The 23,627-nt window shown below is 43.8% G+C and overlaps 1 protein-coding gene across 1 annotated transcript; it reads right to left on the minus strand.

Moving 5' to 3' along the window:
• Positions 1-1,434: 1,434 nt before the first annotated feature.
• On the minus strand, positions 1,435-22,702 carry TM4SF4 (transmembrane 4 L six family member 4). The gene is made up of 5 exons (XM_064590806.1): positions 22,251-22,702; positions 21,450-21,539; positions 10,670-10,806; positions 1,718-1,907; positions 1,435-1,512 (listed from the first exon to the last, which is right to left on the minus strand). The coding sequence occupies exons 1-5, from the start codon at positions 22,422-22,424 to the stop codon at positions 1,435-1,437; spliced, it is 669 nt and encodes a 222-aa protein (XP_064446876.1). The 5' UTR covers positions 22,425-22,702.
• Between the last annotated feature and the right edge of the window lie 925 nt (positions 22,703-23,627).

Raw genomic sequence — 23,627 nt, forward strand, 5'->3', positions numbered from 1 at the left:
TACTCATTTTACACTTGATTTTGGGGACCTTTTTATTTATATTTTGTATATTTTAAAACTTATGATAGTTAAACTTTTTTTTTGAATAATATAAGCTAGAAGGAAGGAAAAAAGTCAAAGTCTTCTTACTGATCATTTGAGTTGAGTTGGATTTCCTTTAGGTCTTTTTAAAACTCATAGCGTTTGTTTTTTCTTATGTACATACATGTTTATTCTATATACTTTTTTTGGTATCTTGCTCTTTTTATTTTTATCTTTTTTTGAAAGATTTTATTTTTAAGTAATCTCTATACCCAGTGTGGGGCTTGAAACTACAACCCAGAGATAAAGAGTCACATGCTCTTCCAACTGAGCCAGCCAGGCACCCCTATGTCTTGCTCTTTTAAAATAACACTATCCCATAAGCATTTTCAGTATTATTATAGTTTTAAAAATATTTTTAAGGTAGGGGGAATAAAAAACGATAACAAAGTAACTCAGAGGATATAGAAGAAATCAGGTGGAAACTGCGGGAACTGGGTGGATAGAAGGCAGGGCAGGACACAGGTTTTCCAACTGAATGCCTCTGTATATTTCTGACACAGAGTTTTTGACCTATATACATATAATGCTTGTTAGAAATTTAGAGAAAATGATTTGAATCATTTAAAATTGGGGCATAATATTATCTTTAGATGGACCACAGTTCATATTTATTTACATAGTTCTTTCTTATGGAACTCTCAAGTTCTGTTTAGTTTTTTCCTCATACACCAATTTGTGTTTTTAAATATTTCCATGTGTGCTTGAACAATTGCCTGATTTGGTTTGGTCACTACTTGAAATAATTGCACCGTCTTACTGTCCACAGGTTTATTTTTGTTTTCTGTATTGTTGATAATTTACAATCACATTTGGAGACTAAATCCTCAGTGATTTCCTTTTATCCTCCCTACTTGAGAACCATTTCTCTCTTTTATATCAGCAATCTCATCAAAATATAGGTTTTTGCCAGGGAAAAGACAATGCCCCGACATGAGTTTCACATATTTCTTGGCAACTTTATTTTTATTTATTTATTTATTTATTTATTTATTTATTTATTTATTTATTTATTTGAGAGAGAGAGAGAGCGCACACGCACATGAGCTGGTGGGAGGGGCAGAGGGAGAGGGAGAAGCAGACTCCCCGCTGAGCAGGTAACCTGACTGGACTTAGGGCTCTATCCCAGGGCCCTGGGATAATGACCTGAGCCAGAGGCCGATGCTTAACTGATTAAGCCCCCCGGGTGCCCAATTCTTGGCAACTTTAACCCACTGTCTAGATCTACTTAGGGAATAGTGAGAATATTTTAGGCTGGACCATGACGTGTATTTGTTGTCAATATGTGCTTATGACAAATGCCCAATTCCTGGGGATCTTCATATAAATAATAATAAATATTATTGTAAACGCCTACATGTATTTGGAGTCCTCTTTCTCCAGGACTGTGGTCAACTGTGTGTGAGACTGAAAAGTCTGGTCACCTTCAGCCTGTGTATATTAACACGCACAGAGAGCAGAACCGGGTTCTTGGCCACGCAAAGTCTCCGCTCCCCTGAGCCGATAGAGAGGGCCGCCTGGCCTTTCCAGCCTGGGTTTCTACAGCTGCCACCCTCCCCACCTGCTCTCCATCAGCATTGCTGGCCTGCCCTGGCCTCCTGCACGTTGAGAAGAAAGCGCCAGGACCTCAACTTACCCCACAGCAGCCACAACACTGACAGTCCCCACACAAGGTCCCCAGGAGGCCGTTGACCACCTGGATGACACAGAGAAGCATCTGGATCCCTCCTACGACCAGCAGGATGGAGAAGAGGGTCAGATTCCAGGGCACCACGTTGACAGGCTCGTGACACTTGCTCCATAAGCCCTCATTATTGAGGTAATCCCTGTCGGGGACATGGAATTGAGAAAGGAGACATTTGTAAAATGTATGCAGTACCCTGGGCTAGAAAGACACCGTCATGATTTTCCTTTTACAATACTTTCCATCCCAAACATAAGCTCCATGAGAAAAATATCCCATAATAGGTGCCTGGGTGGCTCAGTTGGTTAAGCGACTGCCTTCGACTCAGGTCATGATCCAGAGTCCCAGGATTGGGTCCTGCATCGGGCTCCGGGCTCAGCAGGGAGTCTGCTTCTCCCTCTGACCCTACCCCCTCTCATGCTCTTTCTCTCTCTCTCATTCTCACTCTCAAATAAATAAATAAAATCTTAAAAACAGAAAAATGTCCTGTAATAACAATTTTAAAAACAACACCTAACATTTTTATTAAGTATGTACTCTGTACCAGCCAGACCCTGTTCTAAACGTTGTACACATATCCACTCATTTTTTCCTATAGAAACCTTATGGTTCTTTTCTTCCATATCACAAATAAGGACATAGAGGCACAGAGAGGTTAAGCGACTTGCCCCTAGGTCACAGAGCTACTAAGTGACAGAGCGACTTTTGTGAGCTGACCAAAAGAATGGATGCATCCAGTATCTACTATGGGGCCAGGAAAATGAAGACGCTGCAGGAGTGGACTCTCACCACTGTTCATGGCCATTATCTTCCCTATTGTTAGGGACCATTTGGACTTCTGACAGATTTTCTGTCAAGTGTAGTGGCCCTCTGAAGCCATGTAAAGTATAGTTGTGTCACATAGCTTAGTGTTTTTTTTTTTTTTAAAGATGTTATTTATTTGACAGAGAGAGACACAGCGAGAGAGGGAACACAAGCAGGGGGAGTGGGAGAGGGAGAAGCAGGCTTCCCGCCGAGCAGGGAGCCCGATGCGGGGCTCGATCCCAGGACTCCGGGATCATGACCTGAGCCGAAGGCAGACGCTTAACGACTGAGCCACCCAGGCGCCCCCATAGCTTAGTTTTTTAAAGGTCCAGTTCTAGCCAAATTGTGAATTTGACTCAACTGTATTTTTGTTAACATGCAAAGATTTAGTTACTGCCTTAAAATTCCTTAATTCCTTCCTTAAAAAAGGAAGAAATCATCTGCTGCCTTAATACATAGTTTATAAAACTTTGAAATAGGAGAAACTGCAATATATTTGTAATATATATATATATTAGGAGTTCACTACAATATAAGGGGCATTGTATCTTGAAGGAGAAATATGAAGTATATTATCTTTAAGACAAAAACAAGAGTAAAGTAGGTAAATGTTGTGGATTATTATAATTTCTTCTCACATTCTTAGAGCTACAAACTGGTCTCTCCCTCTTCCTTTATGTATCCTCTATCCTTTCAAGGGCTCAGTGGGAAACTCCATCTGGCTACTAAATTAACATCTCCCTTATTGTTTCCAGATCTTTTTGATGACTCCTCTTTCTGACAAATTCTCCAGGGCATCAGTACTCATTTTAAATACATTCTGTATTAAGATTTTCAAAAATCTTTGGAATGATGGAAGATACCCTGGAGTTTAATAGAGCAGAAGGAATAAAAGAAAGAAGGGGCACTTTACTCCTGATTTCAAAATTAGCCATTGTTTGTAGCATTGATTTACCTTTCCATAATTCCATAGCTGTGGGACTTGCATACTTCCTGTAAAGTGGGAATAACATCAAATCATAGGATTGCTGTGACAATTACATGAATTAATACTAGTGAAGTGCTTAGAACAGCGCCTAGCATGTAGTAAGTGCTCAATAAACACTAGTATTGTTGTTATTTTACTTAATCTGAGCAGTGTGGTCTAAAGGAACGAGCTGGTATTTTGGATTCAGTTGGGCCTGGGTTTGAAGCATTCTTCTTCTTTTTTTTTTTTTTTAAGATTTTTTTTTAAATTTATTTGACAGAGAGAGATACAGCGAGAGAGGGAACACAAGCAGGGGGAGTGGAGAGGGAGAAGCAGGCCTCCTGCCGAGCAGGGAGCCCGAGGCGGGGCTCGATCCCAGGACCCTGGGATCATGACCTGAGCCGAAGGCAGACGCTTAACGACTGAGCCACCCAGGCGCCCCTGAAGCATTCTTCTTACTAGCTGTGTATTCCTCATACAAGTCTTACCCCCCACACTTAGCATCAGTTCTTCGTTTATAAAATGGGCTGAGAACAACCTCACAATTGTGAAGACTCATGAAGACAATACACCTTATGTATTGTTGTATAAAACTTCCTTTTTTAATTACTTAATTATTTTTAAAAACTCATCTTTCTGTTCTGCATGTTTCTGTGTAGCCCCTTCTGTCTTTACAATTTTCCAACTTGATTATAGACAGTCATAAAGGCACAATAATTTCCAGGCACATTCTATAACGCAGAGATTCTAAGAAGTCCTTGGCAATGAATGCCCAGTTCTTTCCCTCGGCAAGAGTCTCTGCAGAGATGGGACGACAGTGCCTCCTGGCGGTGAGATTGGCAAAACGCTCATGGGGCTCTTGAAAGCAAGGGTTGAGTTTGGGTACCTGGAGAAATCCTCTCAGTCCCACCCCTGCTGCTGCCTCCCCGCTCACAAACCACCGCGAATACCCATTCCAGACCCTTCTACTCTCCTCCCAGACTCTCAGGCTTCGAGTCTCTGAGATGCTGGCAATGACTGCTGGGTGCAACTCTCCAACCCCAGGAGAGAGGGGGCCCTAATTTTTCATGGCCCCAGTTGCTAATCATGTTTCTGCATTCTGTGTAGCAAGGAGAGCCGAGGCAGTTTAAAGCCACTTAACTGGAGTTTTCAAGCATCTCATTATTGGGAAGGGCATTTCCACCTGAGCTGCAGCAATCCCATCCACATCCTGATAGAAAGCGATGCATTTCCTGAAACTCACTTCTTGCGAGCAACAAAGGTAGTGGATGGAAGGAACGGGGAGCCCAAATGCCTTGCCGGGTGTGCTCTGCCTGGCTTATTCAGCGGCCACGGCCTCCAGAACAGACTCCCTGATGCTCCTCCTGCCCTTCGCTGGCTTTGGTAGCCCTCCTGCGCTTCTCAGCACTCCGTGTCCCTCTGGAACAGAGAACCCCCAAGACCCTGTGCTGCCATTGTCTGTCCGTGTGCCTGTCTTCTTTCCAGGACCGTACACCCACAGGAGCAGAGACCATGTCTCCTAAGTCTGCCCCCGGCTCTAGCACAGGGAGTCACCCGTCACCACCAGCAGCTGTCGTGTCCTGGTCCTGCCCACGTGCTGGGCCCTGGGCTAGCTGCTCCACAGCATCTTCCCCAGTCCCGCAAGGAGAGGCTATTTTACTGGAACAGTGCCGGGCATAGAGTAGCCTTCATGAAATATTCACTGAATGAACGAATATACACAGATTAAGAACCTGGGTCTAGCAAAGGGAGGTGCTGGGATTTGATCTTGGGCTGTCTGACTCCACAGCCAACGTTCTTCATCATTACACAAACCCCCTCTGCTTGAGTAATTATACCCCTTTGGTATATTTGCAGTATGATTTATTTGTGAAATTTGATTTACACAATATATTTATCATAGCATGTCAATTAAGATTTACCTATACCATGGTAAAGAGAATATTCTCTTTGCACCTTCATGTGGCTGGTTAGAAATTAAAGCACAAAATCATTATAAAAGCATAACATTTTAGGAAGTTCTAATGCATAATAATGAATTCTGTTCACAGTCATGAGTTCTATTCATGAAAATGAATAATAAGGCTGAATGTTTAGCAAACAGCAAGTGGCAGTAATTGTGCCAAGTGCTTTCTGGACATCAGGTTATTTCATTCTTGCCTGCACCTGTGAAGTAGAGCTTGCTGTTACCCCCACCCACCCCCAACCCCCAACCGAGTAAGAGCTGAGAAGTTTCATGGATTGCCAAAGATCACACCACTGGTATGCGGCAGAGGTGGGACTGGTCCCCAAGTCCAGACAGACCAAGGGCAAAGCTGCTTTAACATCTCTGATGTTCCTGCTCCACGGAACATTGTGTGGCTTTTGGCTCTAGGGTATGTGTTCAAGAGCAGCTCAGGGAGTTCCTTGCTGATGAGTAATCTTTGAAGTACAAATGCCGATGGTCTCAACTGAAAGTCCAGGCTGAACATTTATTGTATTCACTTCCATGTTTTGGTGTGAGAGAGCTCGCCTCACCTCACCTTCCCTGGGGAGCAGGGAGCGTTGCAGCCCGACGGGGGAGTACTGTCCTTGGCCATGTCCCTTGTCCCTCCCCCACTGCTACCTGTCCTTGGCCTTTCCTCTGGCTCTCTCTCCTGTAGTTGCCCCCATGCCCTGTGCAAGCTGCTTCCCTATCAGCAGTTCAGGGTCAAGGTAGAGGGAGCCAATTGTCTCAGAAAGGAAGACCTTGGATGGGAGGAGGTCCTACATCAAAGGAAGTCAGGAGGGTGTATCTCAAAATGTCCTAGGTTTCTTTTTCCTTCTAGAATGCTTCTCGAGTATGGTTCTCATGACAGAAAAAGTTAACTGTCTTTGCTCTTTTAATATGATTGCTAACAAACATTTCTGAAGGAAAAAAAAAACAAAAACAAAAAAACAGGCTACATTCTATGGCATGGCATTGAAGAGTCCTGAATATTGTGCCCCAGGTTGGAAATCTGAGTCCACCTTAATAACCCTCTGCCCTGTCTCCTCATACTTCATCCTGATGATTTCATCTCAGATGGTCTCTGAAATCTACGTCCTTCTTTTGAGCCCCAATTCCACTGCCTTGCAGGTGTTTATAATCTTATCTGGATTACTACTCCAACCTCCTACTTATCTCTGGTACTGGGCCCTTGTTCATCCTCCATATCACTGTCATCACGATCGTCCTAGAAATCCCAAGTGGTGGTGGCATGTCCTGCTTGAAGTCCTCTGCTGGTCCCTGAGGTCCCAAAGTTCTGGCCTGCCTGTCCATTGCACCCCCATGTGGTGTCCCCTTCTGTTGCTCTCCACCACGTTCAGCCTGAGCTTCAGACTCACAGTGATGGGACATTCTCTGAGCATGTCGGCCTGTCCCGTGATTGTCTTAGGACCTGCTCTTCTCTCTGCCTGAAATATGCTTCTCCTCCTTCTCTTAAGGCACACCTTTGCTCATCTCTCCAAACCAGCCCTTATCACCTCCTCAGAAAAGTTTCCCTCGCACTCCTCCATTTCATCCCTCTCTGCACTGTGAGGGTCTGGCCGGTGTGGGCCCCCTAACTAGCCCTGTGCTCACTGGGGCAGGGGCCACATGTCTCTCCTTCCCTGCTCCATGTCTGGGATACCCCTCAGCACAAAGTAGCATACTGGCCAAGTATTTGTTTGCTTTTTAAATTCTCCTTCCACTGATGACTAGCTATGGAGCCCTGGGCCGATTAACCTTTTGAATTTCATTTTTTCTACTCCAGGGATAAGAATTCTCCTCAGATTTATTAGGAAGACTAAGTGAGATAATGCATGCAAAACCACTTAGCCCCTAAATATGGAGAAGGAGAAGGAGGAGGGGGAAGTGGGGGAGGAGGAGAGAGAAAACAAAGAAAGAAAGAGAGAGGAAAGGAAAGAAAGGAAAGGAAAGGAAAAGAAGGAAGGAAGGAAGGAAAAAGAAAGAAAGAAAAAGAAAGAGAAAGAAAAGGAAGGAAGGAAGGAAGGAAAAAGAAAGAAAGAAAAAGAAAGAGAAAGAAAAGGAAGGAAGGAAGGAAGAAGGGAAGGTAGGAGTGGTAGTGGCTGCCACTGCCCTTTGGTGATGAGGAAAGAGTGACAGCTGTCCTGGGTCCTTTCGTTGCAGCCCCAACATGATTAATCCGTGCTCCTCACTGGTAACTGTGCATGTGTGTCAGGTCTGCAGCTATAATAGCAACTGCTACAGTGCTCATGCCCTGGAATCCCCTGGATAAGAAGTAGCCACGGAGGCAGAGGCCCCTGAACTATGCTACGTGGAATCTATAAAGCAGATAGTGCAAATCAATATCCCTTGTGTTCTAGAAGAGACAGTGTCACTTGGACTCAGAAAGATTGGAGTTGAGCTTCCGTCATTAAGGAACAGCCTATCTCCGGGCAAGCCTCTTGTCCTCTCTGGGCTCAGCTACCTTCCCTCTGAAGGAGAGTTAATCCCCCAGGCTTTTTGTAAGGATCGAATGAAACATGTGGGCGAAAGCACTTTGTTAACCAAAAAACACCAAGTGACAGAGGTTCAGTTATTGTCATAAGAAACTCAGGATGAGCCCCTGCAGGCCGAGGGAAGGTTTGGAGCTGGTGTGGGAGATAAGGTCGTAAAAGGATGTGAGTTCTGGCCTCAGAAGATAGGACACAGGATGTAGGAGACAATGGAATGCTGAAGAAAGCCTGCCAGGTGGCAGAGAGAATGCAGTGTGACACGCTCCACCTAGACAGCCCCCACCCCCCGAAAGCCCTTCCTGTGCCAATCGTGGCTTATTTCCAGCCTTGTACAGAGGGAGGATGTGCAACTTCTGGGGGATTAAATTCCAAAGTCAGGGCATGAGGATAAAAAACCCAACCGTGGATAGTCTCTTAAATATCCTATAAATCACCTGGGAAGTGTGGTCTCCATGGCTTTGTAATAAACCCCTACCCAGTGATATTTAATCACATTACAGTTTGAAGCCTCAATGCAGACCTCGTGGTATGCAAACCTGTCTCCTCTCAGATAATTACCAAAGCCCTGCCATGCACAGAGGAGGGTGGAGAATTCTGAAATGCCCCAGCTTGCCTGCCACGTCGACTCTACTCCATTTTTATTATTAAACCTCATTGATCTGGTACCAGTTCATGAGCGGGTCAGTTGGGAGAAGACACGGTAACATACAGGAAAGCATCCATCACAGAGTAACGTGCAATAGATGGCAGGGATGTGCATGAAAACTTGCTTCACCAGCAGGAAAGAGGACTTTGAAAAGTACTTTCCTGTCCTTCCCCCACACTGGCATTTCCTGCAGTGGCCCACAGACCAGCTGTCATTCTCCTGACCTTGGGCATCCGTCCCATTCCCTCCCAAGCAGGGAGCGGCTGTGCCCAAGGAGGGTGTGAGGGCCTAAGGCCATCGTGCTGCCTTGGGGTGGTACTGTAGGGCTGTAGGCCCAGTGCTGTGTTTCCTTTCTCCCTCCTTTGTTTTGGACATAGACTTATTCTAATTGATTTTACGTTCGTCATTCACATAACAATAAATAGAAAAGCATGTTTAATACGGCACTGAGGCTGTGGATGGAGATAAGAGGAGAGGGGGCCTTGAAAGGAGACAATCTGGAATTTCATAAATACACCCCTACGGAGGGAGAGAGTGAGCAGGGGAGGAACCTCAAGAAATGAGTCTGGTGTCCAATTTCTATGCTCATGCAGGCCAACCCCACGGCCGTTGGACATTTCCAACAGTCCTCTGCAAGAAAAGGGGGCTTTTCCACAATATGATCAATACCTTTGGGAATCCTTGCATGTGATGAGGATAATAGAGGCCTGCACCCCTGTTTAACTCTAGAGTACGGTAGGGATGCTCTCTTACGTGAAACCCTCGTGACCCGTATCATCACAGAACCAGTGCCCTCCAGCTCCCCGTCGGAAGCCTGCTCTTGAGGTTCTTTAGACTCTCATTGTAAATTAATACATAGAGTTAATAAATTGGTGTTCCGATTTCTTTAGGCACGGACCCATCCTCCCCGTGTAGGAGGACCCCACAACCGTGTTTCCTGACCACCTCAGCGTGTCAGTCACTGTGCCAGGCAGCGGTGAACAAAACAGAAATTGTCCCAAGCCCTCCCGGAGGTCGGAGGCTGGTGCAGCTCTGCCTCATAGACCGTCCGTGATGACGGAAATGTCCTGGATCTGTGAGGGTCAATGCAGTTGCCGCTAGACGCATGTAGCTGCTGGTACTTGAAATTTGGCTAGTGTGATTGCGGAATTTCTAACTTTATTTCATGTAAATGAATTTAAGTTTGAACAGGTTCATCCGACCTCTGGCTACTGCGTTGGATGGTGCAGTCTGTGGGCAGAAGGATGTGTAATGTAGAAAGACTAGACCTCAAAGTCAGAAGACAGGAGTTTGAGCCCTGCCTCTGGCCTCACCTAGCCATGTAAGTTTGAGCAAGCTGAACTTAGTAAGCTTGCCTTGGCAGGGAGTAATGACCTCTTGGGGTTGCTGTGGGGATTAAATTATAAATTCGTGGGGAAAGAAGTTCTTTATCAACTACAAAGTTCCATGAAAATACGAAGTGTTATTTTAATGAGTTCTATTGACATTAACTCTCATGAAGAATCTACAGTATCTTCAATGTCATTTTCCATAAATGCTCACCTTAAAAGATTAACATAGCACAATAAAATAAAAAAAATGCTATCAAACTTAAAAAAAAAAGATTGTTTAGTCATAGAGCATTTGGGGTATTAGTGAAAGCCTTTGAGCTCTGTTACTGAGTAGTCATTCTCGTTTTCTATCCTAAGATTTTTAATGGATGCCACCACTTTCTGTTTACTAATATTTTTAGTTGCCTTGTGTTGCTGCTCATAAATGTTTGGGTGTCCGTAACGGGACAGCAAATCTCCTTCTCCCAGGCCAGCTGAAACACCTTCTCTTGTTATTTCTCCTGGTGTCTGTCAAAAACACAATTAGAAGTGAGATCTTGGGCAACTTCACTCCACCCACACTCCAGTTCTGCCTCAGAGAAGCAATGCACCTGAGACTTTTCAAATGAAGGTGACAGGACCTGTGCAGGATCCCCCTTGGGCCATTTACCTGCCCATGCCCCTTGTGGGGACATGGGGCATTGCAGGATGTACCTTACCCTTCCTGGAAGGGGTAGCCCCACGTGCTATTGTCCATGAGACACTTAGGACCCCTGTTGATTGAGATGGCCGAGGTGACAAATGAATATCCAGCACCCAAGAATCCAATCACAGCAAATATTGTGGAGGTGAACATCTGAAAGAGAAGGAGAGAGAGAGGTTCTTAAGTGTTCCCGAGGTTACCCCCAGCACACCTCACCGGCTCTTGTTGAACATGGGGACTCCAGGGAAGTTTGGGGGTAAGAGCCAGTCTTCACAGTAGGTGGGGCCTGTGGGGTCTCCCAGAAGGAAATTTGGTATCTTGTGTCTCCTTCTTCTCCCGCATCCCCATATCTTTTCTTACTTATTCATTGATGACTGCAGTGCTAGTAACTGGTTGATCCCTTTGAACCATGGTTTTTAAACCTTGTTAAGAAAAGACTCTCCTCCTATTCTCCCTCCTTCTCAGTGATAAAATGAAAGACCAGCCTATTTAAACAGATTTTTTTTTTTTTAAGATTTTATTTATTTGGGCGCCTGGGTGGCTCAGTCGTTAAGCGTCTGCCTTCAGCTCAGGTCATGATCCCGGGGTCCTGGGATCGAGCCCTGCATCGGGCTCCCTGCTCAGTGGGAAGCCTGCTTCTCCCTCTCCCACTCCCCCTGCTTGTGTTCCCTCTCTCGCTGTGTCTCTGTCAAATAAAATAAACTCTTTTTAAAAAAAGATTTCATTCATTTATTGGAAATGATCTTAAAAGTTATCTGGTCTAGTCATCTCGCTTAAGCTAAGCCACGGCAGGGTCCTATGTGGCTGGCAGGTTCCGCTCATGAGAAAGAGCAGAGGTCCTGGAATTCTCCTACTGGTCCCAGTTCCATTTCTCAAGGTCAAAGAGATTAAGCCCAACTTCTCTTCCATGTGGTAGCAGCCTTTAAAATAGCTGAAGATATTTTATATTTCATATACACATATTTTATATGTTACATCTCTCCACTCCTTCTACCCTCTGAAAGTTTTCTCTTCTTTGGGTTAAACAAGCCCCCAAATTAAAGTTCTTTTAAATATTTTTATATGACAGGGATTAATTAGTAAGACATAGATGGCACTAGCTTCTTTCTTTTTGTAATTATAAAAGCAAAATAGAATTATAGAATATGAAAGGCAGGAAAAATCCTAAAGCCCATCCAGGCTAACTCCCTCCTATAGATGAAAACAATCAGGCTCAGAAATGCCATGTCCAGTCTAAATAGTCATTAGAGAGTAGCATGGAAACATTAATAATTTTGGAAATGGAGGTGGAAGATGACCACCTCTCTTACATTGGTCACATGATGGTGTAGTGCAAAGCACAAAAGTTTAAACGTTGGCAGGCCCAGGCTCCAATCACAGCTTTGCAGCTTATCTTTGTGTGATGACTCTGCATAAGGGATGCGTCCTCAGAATCCTAGTTTTCTTATCTATAAAATGGACATGATAAAGCCTGCCCAAAGGTCAGTTGTGAAAATTAGATGTGATAACCTAAGTTAAATGGCAGGTACTTTCCTCCCCTCCCCCCCTTCCGTGTATTACTAACAATCTTATCACAGAATATATTTGGGCAGGGGGTGGGGAGAGGGTGGGCTTGGGGTGGAGAGGACTGGATAGTACCTGGACAGTTGGAATCTATGTAATAATGGAGTTCCACTGTAGCCTCTATTTGTTTTCATATCGTATATTAATGTATTTTTGGTGCAAATTTCCAAGGCTGAGCTCTGCCCCATGTGCCTCACGAAGCCTTGTCTGACTTCCTATGGCAAACTGACCGACCCTTCTTTCATCTCTTACCCCAGTACTCTGGACTGTATGAACTTCTAACACAGCACAACGCCCACAGCACATTCATGTATAGCCTTTTATGTCTGTCTTCTCCTGAACCAGAGCATAAGCTCCTTGCAGTCATGGACAACAAGTTATTTGAAGATAGATAGGACATTGCTCTACCTACCACCAGCTATCTGGTTTTTCTTCTTCCTACCTTTTCTAAGGCACTGAATAACTACTTGCTGGATGTTTACAAAGACGATGGTTTCATGTTACTCATTATTTAAATTTTCCCCTTAATTTTTGTTTCTAGTCCATTCTCACCATTAGGAACATTTGTGAATATAATCTAGGTCAGAAGTAAATGAAAATGTTGGTCAATTTATCATGTTAGAACAGGCACTATCTTTTCCAAAGGATGTCTAGTTGAATGACTTTGGAAATTGCTGGGTTATATCAAGTTAAATGTGTTTCATTCCTATTTTACTCCTAAATATCTTTGTGACGTGCTAAAGTCTGTGAGCCTCCAAGAAGAGGATTCACTATGTATTCTGGAATATACACAAACTTATTAGCTCTCAGATCACCCCTGAAAAGTGAGGGAATTGCCTTAGAGCTGAGTCCTTATTTTATCTACCAGGCAATAGGGTACTTCCTCCAACACTTTATTTTGAACAACTGAGTACTGCAGGGGGAGGACATTAGTCAGAAACAACCCAACTAATGTTAGCTGACAGAATTGTTTAAAAAAGTTTTCTGAACACAGATGTATTAATTTTTCTAGGAAGGTTGACCTCATCATTTCTAGTTCTCAATGTTATAGTTAACAAACCTTTTAAAGGGCATTCTGAATGAGCATACCTAGTGTTTACAATTGTGGGGATCATTACTTATAATTGCAAGAGAAGTGTTCAAATACTGCCTTTGTCTTTCGTGAATTGGTATTTGTGACTAAGTGAAATTTCCACTGACAGCATCATACCTGGATACAAAAATGTTGTATCCAAACTTAATGGAAGGGAAGAGAAGATGAACTATGGGAAATATTTGACATTGATGTCAAAAAAACATGAATAGATTTAAAACTTAATGAGTGGGGGAAAAGTCTTATTTCAAAATCAATGTATTAAAATTTTATAGAATGTGATTGAAATATGTGTATGTCATTCAAAGTTTGTATATTAATGTCAGTCAAAGAGGTTTTTTTTTTTTGAAACGTCTTAATGGGAAAACAGGAGATAGTTCTCTATTCAGTTTCGCCTTATGTTTGGGTTTATATGGTGATTTGCAGAGTTTTCCAATCTCATTGGAATTGATACCTTTTTTTTTTCCATGAGTTCTTGCAAGAACACACTTTGGGAAATGTTGATCTAATTCTTAGTGACAGTTTATCTGCCTGGTTCTCTGTCTTTGAGCTTCCTCCATGCTCCAATCAAATCGCTGTTCAGTTAGTCACGGCCGATACCACTCTAGGAATGGCCAGAATATTCTAGTACTGCAACTGAAGACTTACACTCCGGGCTCTTAGTCAGGAATCACTAAACTACTGACTAAGAATACAAGAGTATCTAAAATTGCTGTAATGAAAAAGAAAGGTTGCATTTCCAGGAAGACAGTTTGGAAGTCTGAAGAGACCTGTGTTCTAGCCCTCAGCATTATGGAGGCCCCCACCTCTCTGGCCTCAGCTTCCTGTGGTAAACAGAAGAAGGCGGGAGGGCAGCTCTAGAAGGTCCCCTCAGCTAAAACAACCCAGGATTTCAACATCTGCTGACTGGTAGGGAGAGGAGAAATCTGACTCATGCTATTCCTGCTGTGTAAGCTGAGTAAAGGATTTTAGATATCACTCCTGGAACATTTTAGCAGGCAAATATTTAAAGATACAGAAAGTGAGTACAAATGCACACATTCTTAGTGTTAGGCAAGTCTGAGTAAATGAAAAACCAGGTTAACATAAAATATCAATTAGATGATATGCCCTTTATGAGGAGCTTCCATTATAAGGCCCTCTAGATCAGTACTGTCCCATGGACTTTTAACGAGAGCCATATATGTAATTTAACACTTTCCAGGAACTATCATTTATAAAGGAAAAACAAAAACAAACAAAACCCCCCAAACCAAAACCACTGAGATTAATGTTAATATATTTTCTTTAACTCAACATATTCAAAAATTATATCAATATCTAATCAGTATAAAAATTACTAATGAGATAGCTTCCATTTTTTTGTACTAATTCTTTGAAATCCGGTGTGTATTTTTTACTTATGGTACACCTTAATTTAGGTTAGCCACATTCCACTGCTTAAAGGCCACATGTGAACAGTGGCTACACCATACTGGACAGCATAGTCTAGAATATTTGAAAAGCTGATTTTTGGTGGTAAAAGTTTAAAAAAAATGCATGGATATAGTCTACACTGAATTTATGATTATGGTTACTCTCAGGGAGGAGGGAAATATGATAGAAGAGAGGAACACAGTGACTCTCAATTGAATCAATAATGTTTTATTTCTTTATAAAACCATCTGAAGGAAACATGGCATCAGGTTACAACTTCAGAAAGCTACAGGAGGCATGTTCTGATTTTGTATCCAAATTTGAAATACCTTATGTTAAAATAAAGAAAACAACCCAAACTGATTTTTCATAACTTTTCCAGAATGGACGAACCACATGAAGCAAAGTATATTTTATGTCACTTTGCTTTAAGTAATTTCACATTCGGAAGTCTTAAAACATAATCAAATTCACTACTCAGAGATATTATCAGTCTTAAAACCACTATGTAATAACTTTATCATGGGTTTCATGATAAAAAACTTTTCATGTTAAAAGTAAAGTTGTTGGGACGCCTGGGTGGCTCAGTCAGTTAAGCATCTGCCTTCGGCTCAGGTCATGATCCCGGGGTCCTGGGATCAAGCCCCTCATCGGCTCCCTGCTCGGCGGGAGGCCTGCTTCTCCCTCTGCCTGCCGCTTCCCCTGCTTGTGCTCTCTCTCTCTCTGACAAATAAATAAATAAAATATTTAAAAGTAAAGTTATTGAACCTCTGAAACTAATAATATACTATATGCTAATTAATTGTGAAAAAAAAGTAAAGTATTGAGACCAAGTTGACTATGTGAGGGTAGACACTCTAAATCGGTGTTATTTAAAGTAAACAGGCAAAAGACTGGAAAATCTCTGGAAGGAGACACAAAATTGGGACTAGAGGTAACCTCTAGAGAGAGGAGTTGCCAGACTTTACAGTCAGAAATGTGTCATTTTTGTACTATGGTAGTGCTTTCCCTGGTCTAGATGAATAAAGACGGGGCACTACTGTGTAGTGGTCAAGGGCGCGGGTTACAGGCAGACTCATCTGGGTCTGAGTCTTTGTTCCTCCCTTGTGACCTCAGCAAGTTAATCTTTCTAAGACCTCCATTTCCTCTTCTGTAAAATAAGGCTCAAAAATAAGTACCTGCTCAGGGAGATCATAATATGTAAGATAGCCTGATCAATAGTAAACAGGGAATCCAAAGTACACATCTCTACAAGATCAGATAACCCCCAGTTGGGGTAGGCTATTAGATAATGCCTAGTACTTCACTGATAAGATACCCAGAAACTTTTTTTTTAAAGATTTTATTTTTTTATTTGACAGAGAGAGAGATAGTGAGAGCAGGAACACAAGCAGGGGGAGTGGGAGAGGGAGAAGCAGGCTTCCCGCCCAGCAGGGAGCCCGATGCGGGGCTCGATCCCAGGACCCTGGGATCATGACCTGAGCCGAAGGCAGACGCTTAACCGACTGAGCCACCCAGGCGCCCCGATACCCAGAAACTTCTTTTGCCTACTTCTAAGTTTTGGATAATTTCCCATGACATTAACAAGCAGTCTGTCAGTGTCATTATTATATTTTAATATTTTTATTATCATATCCTCACACACTCTTACTTTCCACAAATACTGAGAACATAACACTGGGCAGAAAAATAACAGGCCGACTCTCCGCACACACATTCTGTTCACACTGCTAAAGAAATGTGTTTATGTATATGCTGGAAATACTTCCCTGGAAAAGGAAGATAAAAATGCCCTCGAATTCACCATGTGTCAGCTTTAAAACCATCCTCTCTGTCAGGTTCTAGAGGCAGAGGACGTGGGATCGGACCCCAGCTCTGCCACTGGCCACGGTGTGTTCTTGGTCAGCTGTGTGCCTAGGTTGGCTGAACCAGATGGCAGAGACACTGGGGCCTGGGAAGGGAAGACACCTGGGAGGCTTGGGGACATAGCTTTTAGAGACTTGGGTAGGAGCAACATGTTGGGGAAACATTTCTGATGGGCGTGAAGGTTCCTCCTTAACAATTATTCTGAGATATACAGAGATGACCTGAAGCACTTTTTCTCTCAGGATGTTAATGTTCTGTATTTTCTGCCTTGGCCAGGCTTGCGAAGGGGAGAGGACTGGGTGGGGGTGGGGGGTTGTGGCCATCAGAAACTTAACTTGTATGAACCTCAGTTTCCTTATTTACAAAACAGGGAGTTTAATGCCTAACTCAAAGGGTTAGTGTTAGAGAGTTGGGCCTGATAAAGTTTGGAAATCACCTGAAATCCCTCGTGAGCATTCATTTGCTTCACTCATTCAACAAGCATTCACGGAGGTCCTCACTACCCAGCCACTTAGTGCTCCTCCCCCCTTCTGGGTACACTAATGCTTGCATCATCTTCCCCCACCCTTGGACTGTCTTCATGAAGGGACATGCGTGCATTATCCATTTCATAGCAGAGGATTTTGAAACATAAAAAACATTTAGTGAAGAAATAGGATTCCATATTTTATTTCTTCTCTCAAGATAATCTATTATTTCAAAAGAACTATCTTGAATCCTCCTCAAACTGGCTGTCATTCCAAAGAATGCGGAGGTAATGCCACTCAGGAAGTATTCACTGCAGAAGTGTCCCTAGGGGGCACTGGTGAGCCGGGCACGGAAGAAGTGCTGACTCTCCATTGAATAGACTAAGTGACAAGATCCTCCTTGGCAACAGGTCAGTCAACCATCTGGCCCTGCCTGTGGGTGGGGTGCCCCTTTATCTACCTGATATGCTTTAAGGATGCTTTAAGGATATGCTTTCTGGACAGAAATGCCTGCCTGTCCCTAATAACTCCTTTATCAAGGTACCTTCAGTTCTATTATTAGATATTTCTTTGAGTCAAGGCCAAGGTCTTCAAAAGGCTCTTATTAAAGCACAGACTTAACATGAATGAGTGGATAAAATTAATTAAGCTATTCTATGGACTCCGAGAGTTTGTTGTTGTTGTTTTTTTAAGGATTAGGGGCCCTGAGACCCTGACCAGCCACAGATAAACTGCCAGGAGGCCACTGAGAACCTCTTATAGGGGAGGAAGAGGTTGAGACCCCAAAACAAACCCAGGTTTGGGTTTTCAAAGCCCATTTCGGAAGTCTCTCTCATCTCACAGTTTTTGCCCCCTTTCTCAGTTCTCATGTAGCTTAATTTTTTTTTTTTTAAGATTTTATTTATTTGAGAGAGAGAAAGCATGAGTGGTGGGGGGAGAGAGAAGCAGGCTCCCCTCTGATGCGGGACTCGATTCCCAGACTCCGGGATCACGACCTGAGCTGAAGGCAGACGTTTAACTGACTGAACCACCCAGGCGCCCCTTATGTAGCTTAATTTATTTAAAAGAGTGCAGGCTTCTGGCTTGCTCTACCTCAGAGGAGAGCTGGCCTCCATCTTCTAGTTTGACCATGAAACTACTGGTTTCAGCTCAAGATTTTTTCCAGCTCATTGTCTTGCTTTATCTCTACAACCACCATATCCTGCTTCTACTATAGATCATTATGCCCTGGTTTTACACCCAGGGAAAGGGAAGAGAATGATGCAGCTGACTTCTGAAAAGTATTCCCAAAAGACGTGTAGCAAAGAAGGGTGGGGGGTGCCAGGAAACAAATGAGAGCAAGGTTGTGGAGACGGGGACAGGATGTAGATAGCCCCACAGCCCTTGGCCTAGTGTGTGTCTGCCTCATAGGAATTTGTACCCAGCTGCATTTTCTAAACAGTGTTCCACAGAAGCCCAGTATTCTTTAAACACCTGGATGGGAAAGCCACAAGCCTTTGGAAAAATAATCTGAATCTTCAGCATTAGAGTACTGATCAAAATATGCTGCAGCTTCTTCCTTTTTGTCTGACAAAATGTTTGTGGATTCCTTTCTTTAAAAATGATGATTCCTTAGTGCTCCAGAGCCTCAGACCGTTAAGGAAACAGAGCCCTGCAGCAGGAACATGAGCTCAGCGGCCCTTAGGGACAGGGCAGGGACCCAAAATGAAGCGCTCAGCCGTGTCCACTGCAGGCCATCGTTGTGTCAAAATGCAGGCCCAGGTCAATTTTTAATTTTTTGGAAAAGAAGTAGGATATCTAAATACTTCTGTAAAATCTCTCTGTTTTTAAAAGTTGACAGCTGATTAAGAACCAAACCCAAACCAAGAAATTCCACTGGCCTCCTAGAGGGTGGCTGTCCCTGGTCCAGGGGGGCTATGGCTGTTTGCCTTGTCTTACATCGGGCAGAGCTGGTCCTTTGATGGGTACCAGCCCTGTGCCCAAAAGCCAGTCGTTTGGAGGAGTCATCCTCAACCCAAGCCAAGGGCACATCCTACGTGGGGGGTTAGGGAGCCCAGACAGACAACTCGAATTGGGCAGACCAAATGTTTCAGATTTTATGAATTCAACTGTGATTGAAAAAACATGACTTGGGGCGCCTGGGTGGCTCAGTCGTTAAGCATCTGCCTTCGGCTTAGGTCATGATCCCAGGGTCCTGGGACTGAGCCCCGCATCAGGCTCCCTGCTCCGTGGGAAGCCTGCTTCTCCCTCTCGCACTCCCCCTGCTTGTGTTCCCTCTCTCGCTGTGTCTCTCTCTGTCAAATAAATAAATAAAATCTTTAAAAAAAGAAAAAAAGAAAAAACATGACTTTTCTGCCTTTCCTTGGAACCTCACTTAGATCTAATTAAAAAACAAATTAGGTACAATACTTTGAATATGATTTCACTTTTCCTTGTGGTTATGTATAAACCTAAAAACAAAAAAAATAAACAAAACGCCTTGTTTTAATTCTGAGCCTTCTATTCAGCACCAGAGAGAGAGAAAGCACAAGCGGGGGAGGTAGCAGGCAGAGGGAGAGGGAGAAACAGGCTCCCCACGGAGTAGGGAGCCCGACATGGGGCTCCATCCCAGGACCCTGGGATCATGACCTGAGGCGAAGGCAGACGCTTAACCAACTGAGCCACCCAAGCGCCCCCGAGCTGTTAGATTTCTAGGCAATGACTTATTTTCCTTTTCATCCAATTCCTTGACTGCCAATTTTTTTTCAAATTCTCATCTTCAACGTATTCTCCAAAAGGAGAAAACAGGATTATATTTCAAAGGGCAAATGAGTTATAGATGTCTTTCTTTCCTTTATAATTAATTATATAAAAATACCATATATAAAACACATGTTACATAACTATATCAAATAAATTGTGGCTAATTTTTACATCTCTTTGCTTTTAAATGTTATAATAATCAATGCTAAAAAAAATGATCAGTGCTTACTTGGGACTCATGCTGGTGTTAAGAAGGTAAGAACATTCTCTTTGAATGATCTTTGGACATAAAAAACTATAATTGTATGCCCAGTGCCCTAGCTTCAACCCTTCATAGGTGCTCAATAAATATTTTTTGATTGAACAAATATTTTTTGATTGAACAAATAAGCAAATAATAATGGGAAAGAAATGTTAGAAATGATTCTATTTCGAAACATATGGCTACACCTTTTCCTTTAGAAGTTAAGGTAAGCTTGTATAATTCATCATTGAGTTTCACAAATCTCCTAGATGGACAGTTGAGCCTTGGGGAATTTAGAGCAAGAACCAGCCTTATTTATCAGCCAGCCAGGAATTCCAGTTCAGCCTTCTTCATTTTTGCCCTATCAGTGTACCCAAACTCTTAATATTTTTCTTTAAGTCAACTCTCTATTTTATTCATTTATATCACCACTATGAGTGGAGAGCTAGAATCATTAACAAAGATAATACAGTACTATTGAATTTTTAGTTAATGTTGCTTGCATTCCTGGAGCCTGAAACGTGTTCTCCCTTTGTCAGAAAGGGAGATTTTGAGGGATTTGGGATGGTAAAGACTTATTTCCATCAAAATTTGAGTTTCTTTTGATAAAATCAAAAGGATTGAAGGAGAATTGACAAGGGAATGACTTTCTATGTTATTCACAGATACAGCACACCTGTGGGCCAGCAGAGCTTGTCCCATACTTGGGAAATTCTGATCTAATTCAACTTCCTCATTTTACAGATGAGTAAAAGGGAGGCCAAGGGCAGTACAGTGACTTGCCCAGGTGCAGAAATGCGACCCGACCCCACTTCCCAGGCTGGCGCGGTGATGCCAAATCTCTCTAGCTCACCTACTAAAAGATGCTTGAAACAAGAAACGGAAGTCCTGAGGCAAAATCTGGGCACCTTGACAGTGCAGCCGGCAGTGGGGTGAATGGGGAATTTAGGGGACTCTTGGGGAGGGGCTGGTATCATCTGTCATGCTGCCCCCCAGCCCCACCCCACTCCCTTTACAGATGAGACAACGCGGGGCCAGAGAAGGGAAATGACTTGCCCAGGGTCTCAAGGCCTCTCGGTGACAGAGGGAGAGCTGCAGCCCCCATCCCTGCCTTCCATGCCTGCCTCCTTTACATGGCACCGCTCCAGTTTTCCAGCGCTGACGTCCCTGCGCGTTTGCAAAAGCTATAATGATACTCACACCCTGTAGGTATCAGGGCTATGGGAGTTTAAATTTTATTATTATTGTTACTTTGCACCAGCAAGACGTCCCTATTTATCCATGCCCCAGCTGCCTCCAGAGCTGGGGACTGCCTGGGGCTGGTGACTCGGCCCCATTCCCACGGTGCCCCACACAAGGGCCCAGGGCACCCGAAGTCCCTGCGGCGGCGCCGCCGGGTACTTACCGCGAAGCGCTTCCCACAGCTCTCGTTGCCACAGCACCCACAGCAGTCATTGTTCCTCATGCCCAAGAACACCAGCGCGGGGAAGATCATCTGCCAGCGAGAGAAGCACCTCAGACCGGGGCTGACGCGGGGAGGGAGGGCCTGCGCCTGCCTGGCTGCGCGCGGAGCCACGTCCACGCTGTGGGACTCGGGGGCTGAAGGCTATGGCGAGAACTGCCAGAGCTCCACCGCGTAGCCAAGCACCACTGACTCTGTGGGGTCCGTAAGGCCTAACTGCAGTTCAGCGAGGCCAGATTTCAAGATCTGACACCCTGAGTTTCCATTTACCTGGTGGGTTAGGACAGCAATAAGAAACTTGTCCTCAGTTAGGAAAGGTGAGTCTCTCTCTAAACTCTCCTGGAAACGAGGGGTAAATAGACCATTAATGAATGAGTGGAAGAAGAATCCACCGACACCTGCTTCTCTTGGTGGTTTTCAGTCAGTTTGCCAGAAAGTGTGTATCTACGGTCCCCAGCACTATCTTGTTAGAATAGAGAATCCAGGTAGCCCTCAGCTTGGTTGGTGGAATTCAATCGACCCATGAGAACTGCCAGCCCAATCTTGGGAATTCATTACTTCGTAAATTTAGTGGACGTGTCCGTGTCAGGACCTAAGGGAGAAGGAAAAGAACTAAAGCACTGACTTTTCATCATGCAAAGCTTGGGCTCTTGTTAGCAACTAAATTATCTTGTTCAAAAAGTACCCAATTTTAAAAGGATTCGGCAAAGATCAATGGGAGGGTTTTAAGGCTTCCCTACTCACCAACACCCCGCTTCCTAATATTCCTCCGAAAAACCAGACCTCGTCAGAAAGGTGGTCGTTGTCGTCTATCACTTTTCCTCCAGGAAAAAATAACAGGACGTTAGCCAAAAAGCCAAACAAGGCGAGGGGGATGAGGGTGCCCCCCAGGCACCTGGCACAGCCCCCACTGCACATGTTGGGGAAGTATAATATAGGTCTGCGATCAGAGGCCCCTCACTGTCACCTTCACAGGGTCTCTTCAAAGTTATCGGCCAGAGTGTCCTAGAAAGTATCCCCAAGTCAGTCCGTGTTTTGGAGCCGAGAACCAAATCAGCCTGTGAGCTGTGTCCTTGGAGTTGCTTCTGCTTCTCAAATGTGGCAGAACCTTGATGGCGATGGACATTTATACATTCTCCCTGACCTGAAGTCCTTTTTTTTTTGCACTCCATAAATGAGATTACGTTCAGAGCAATGATTTTGCCATGGAGACCAATAACCTCTGTTAATGATCCACCAGCACAGGCAAGACACTCACATTGTTGCAATCGAATGTAGGGCTGGAACAAACAGCACTTAGAACTACTGCACCTTTAATCTGACAGTGGTCCTGCCCAGATATAGAAATATTTCTCCCAGGCTCTTTATAATCACTGGGTAATTGAGTTACATCCTAAAATCATGTCTCTCCAGTACTTAATGGTCTACAGTGTGTGTCCTTTTCTCTTCCACCGAAAGCCAGGAATGTAAAAGAATTATCCCAAAGAGCTTCTGTTTCCCTCGATACAAAAATAGCAATTTGATGGTCTAGTTGGGTATCACGGAGTTCAGCCCTATAGGAACTTTTGAAAGGATAAAACCATTATTAATGGTTATTAATTAATGATTATTAATTTTATTGCCTGACTGCTGTATTTCTGTACTTGTCACTTCATTAAGTTCTATCTTCTCCCTTACCTGGTATGATGGAAATAGCAAAAAAGTTTTACCAATCAGCTTGTTAAGTCACATCCTCCACGTAGGAACAGAAACCTCTTCTTCACAAATGGTGAGGGACAGGGAAAGTTGGTGTTGGGGAGAGGAGAGGAAAGGTACCGATAAATCAATCAAGGGGAGGCTGAGTGGATGAAGTTGGAAGAACCATTAGAAAGTACCGGGGGCCGTAAGGTAGATCTCTATTGGAAATTTTGCCAGTTGCCAGAGGCATGATTCGGTTACTCATTTGCTTTGTGTCACTTAGGAAGGCCTCTGCCATGCCTAGACCCAGCTCTATGGTACTCAAGGACCTAGTTTGGTGCTGGTAGTCAATGGACTGTGGGGCAGAAGAGGGAGCCTGCTAGCTCTTCGTGGAGAGTCTAGAGGTGAGATTTAAGAACAATAGGGAGCATTTTATAGAGGGTC

This window comes from Mirounga angustirostris, unplaced genomic scaffold (genome assembly GCF_029215605.1).
Source record: "Mirounga angustirostris isolate CCGP_5_RB_7025 unplaced genomic scaffold, mMirAng1.0.hap1 SCAF_1, whole genome shotgun sequence".
Taxonomy (NCBI): Eukaryota; Metazoa; Chordata; class Mammalia; order Carnivora; family Phocidae; genus Mirounga; species Mirounga angustirostris.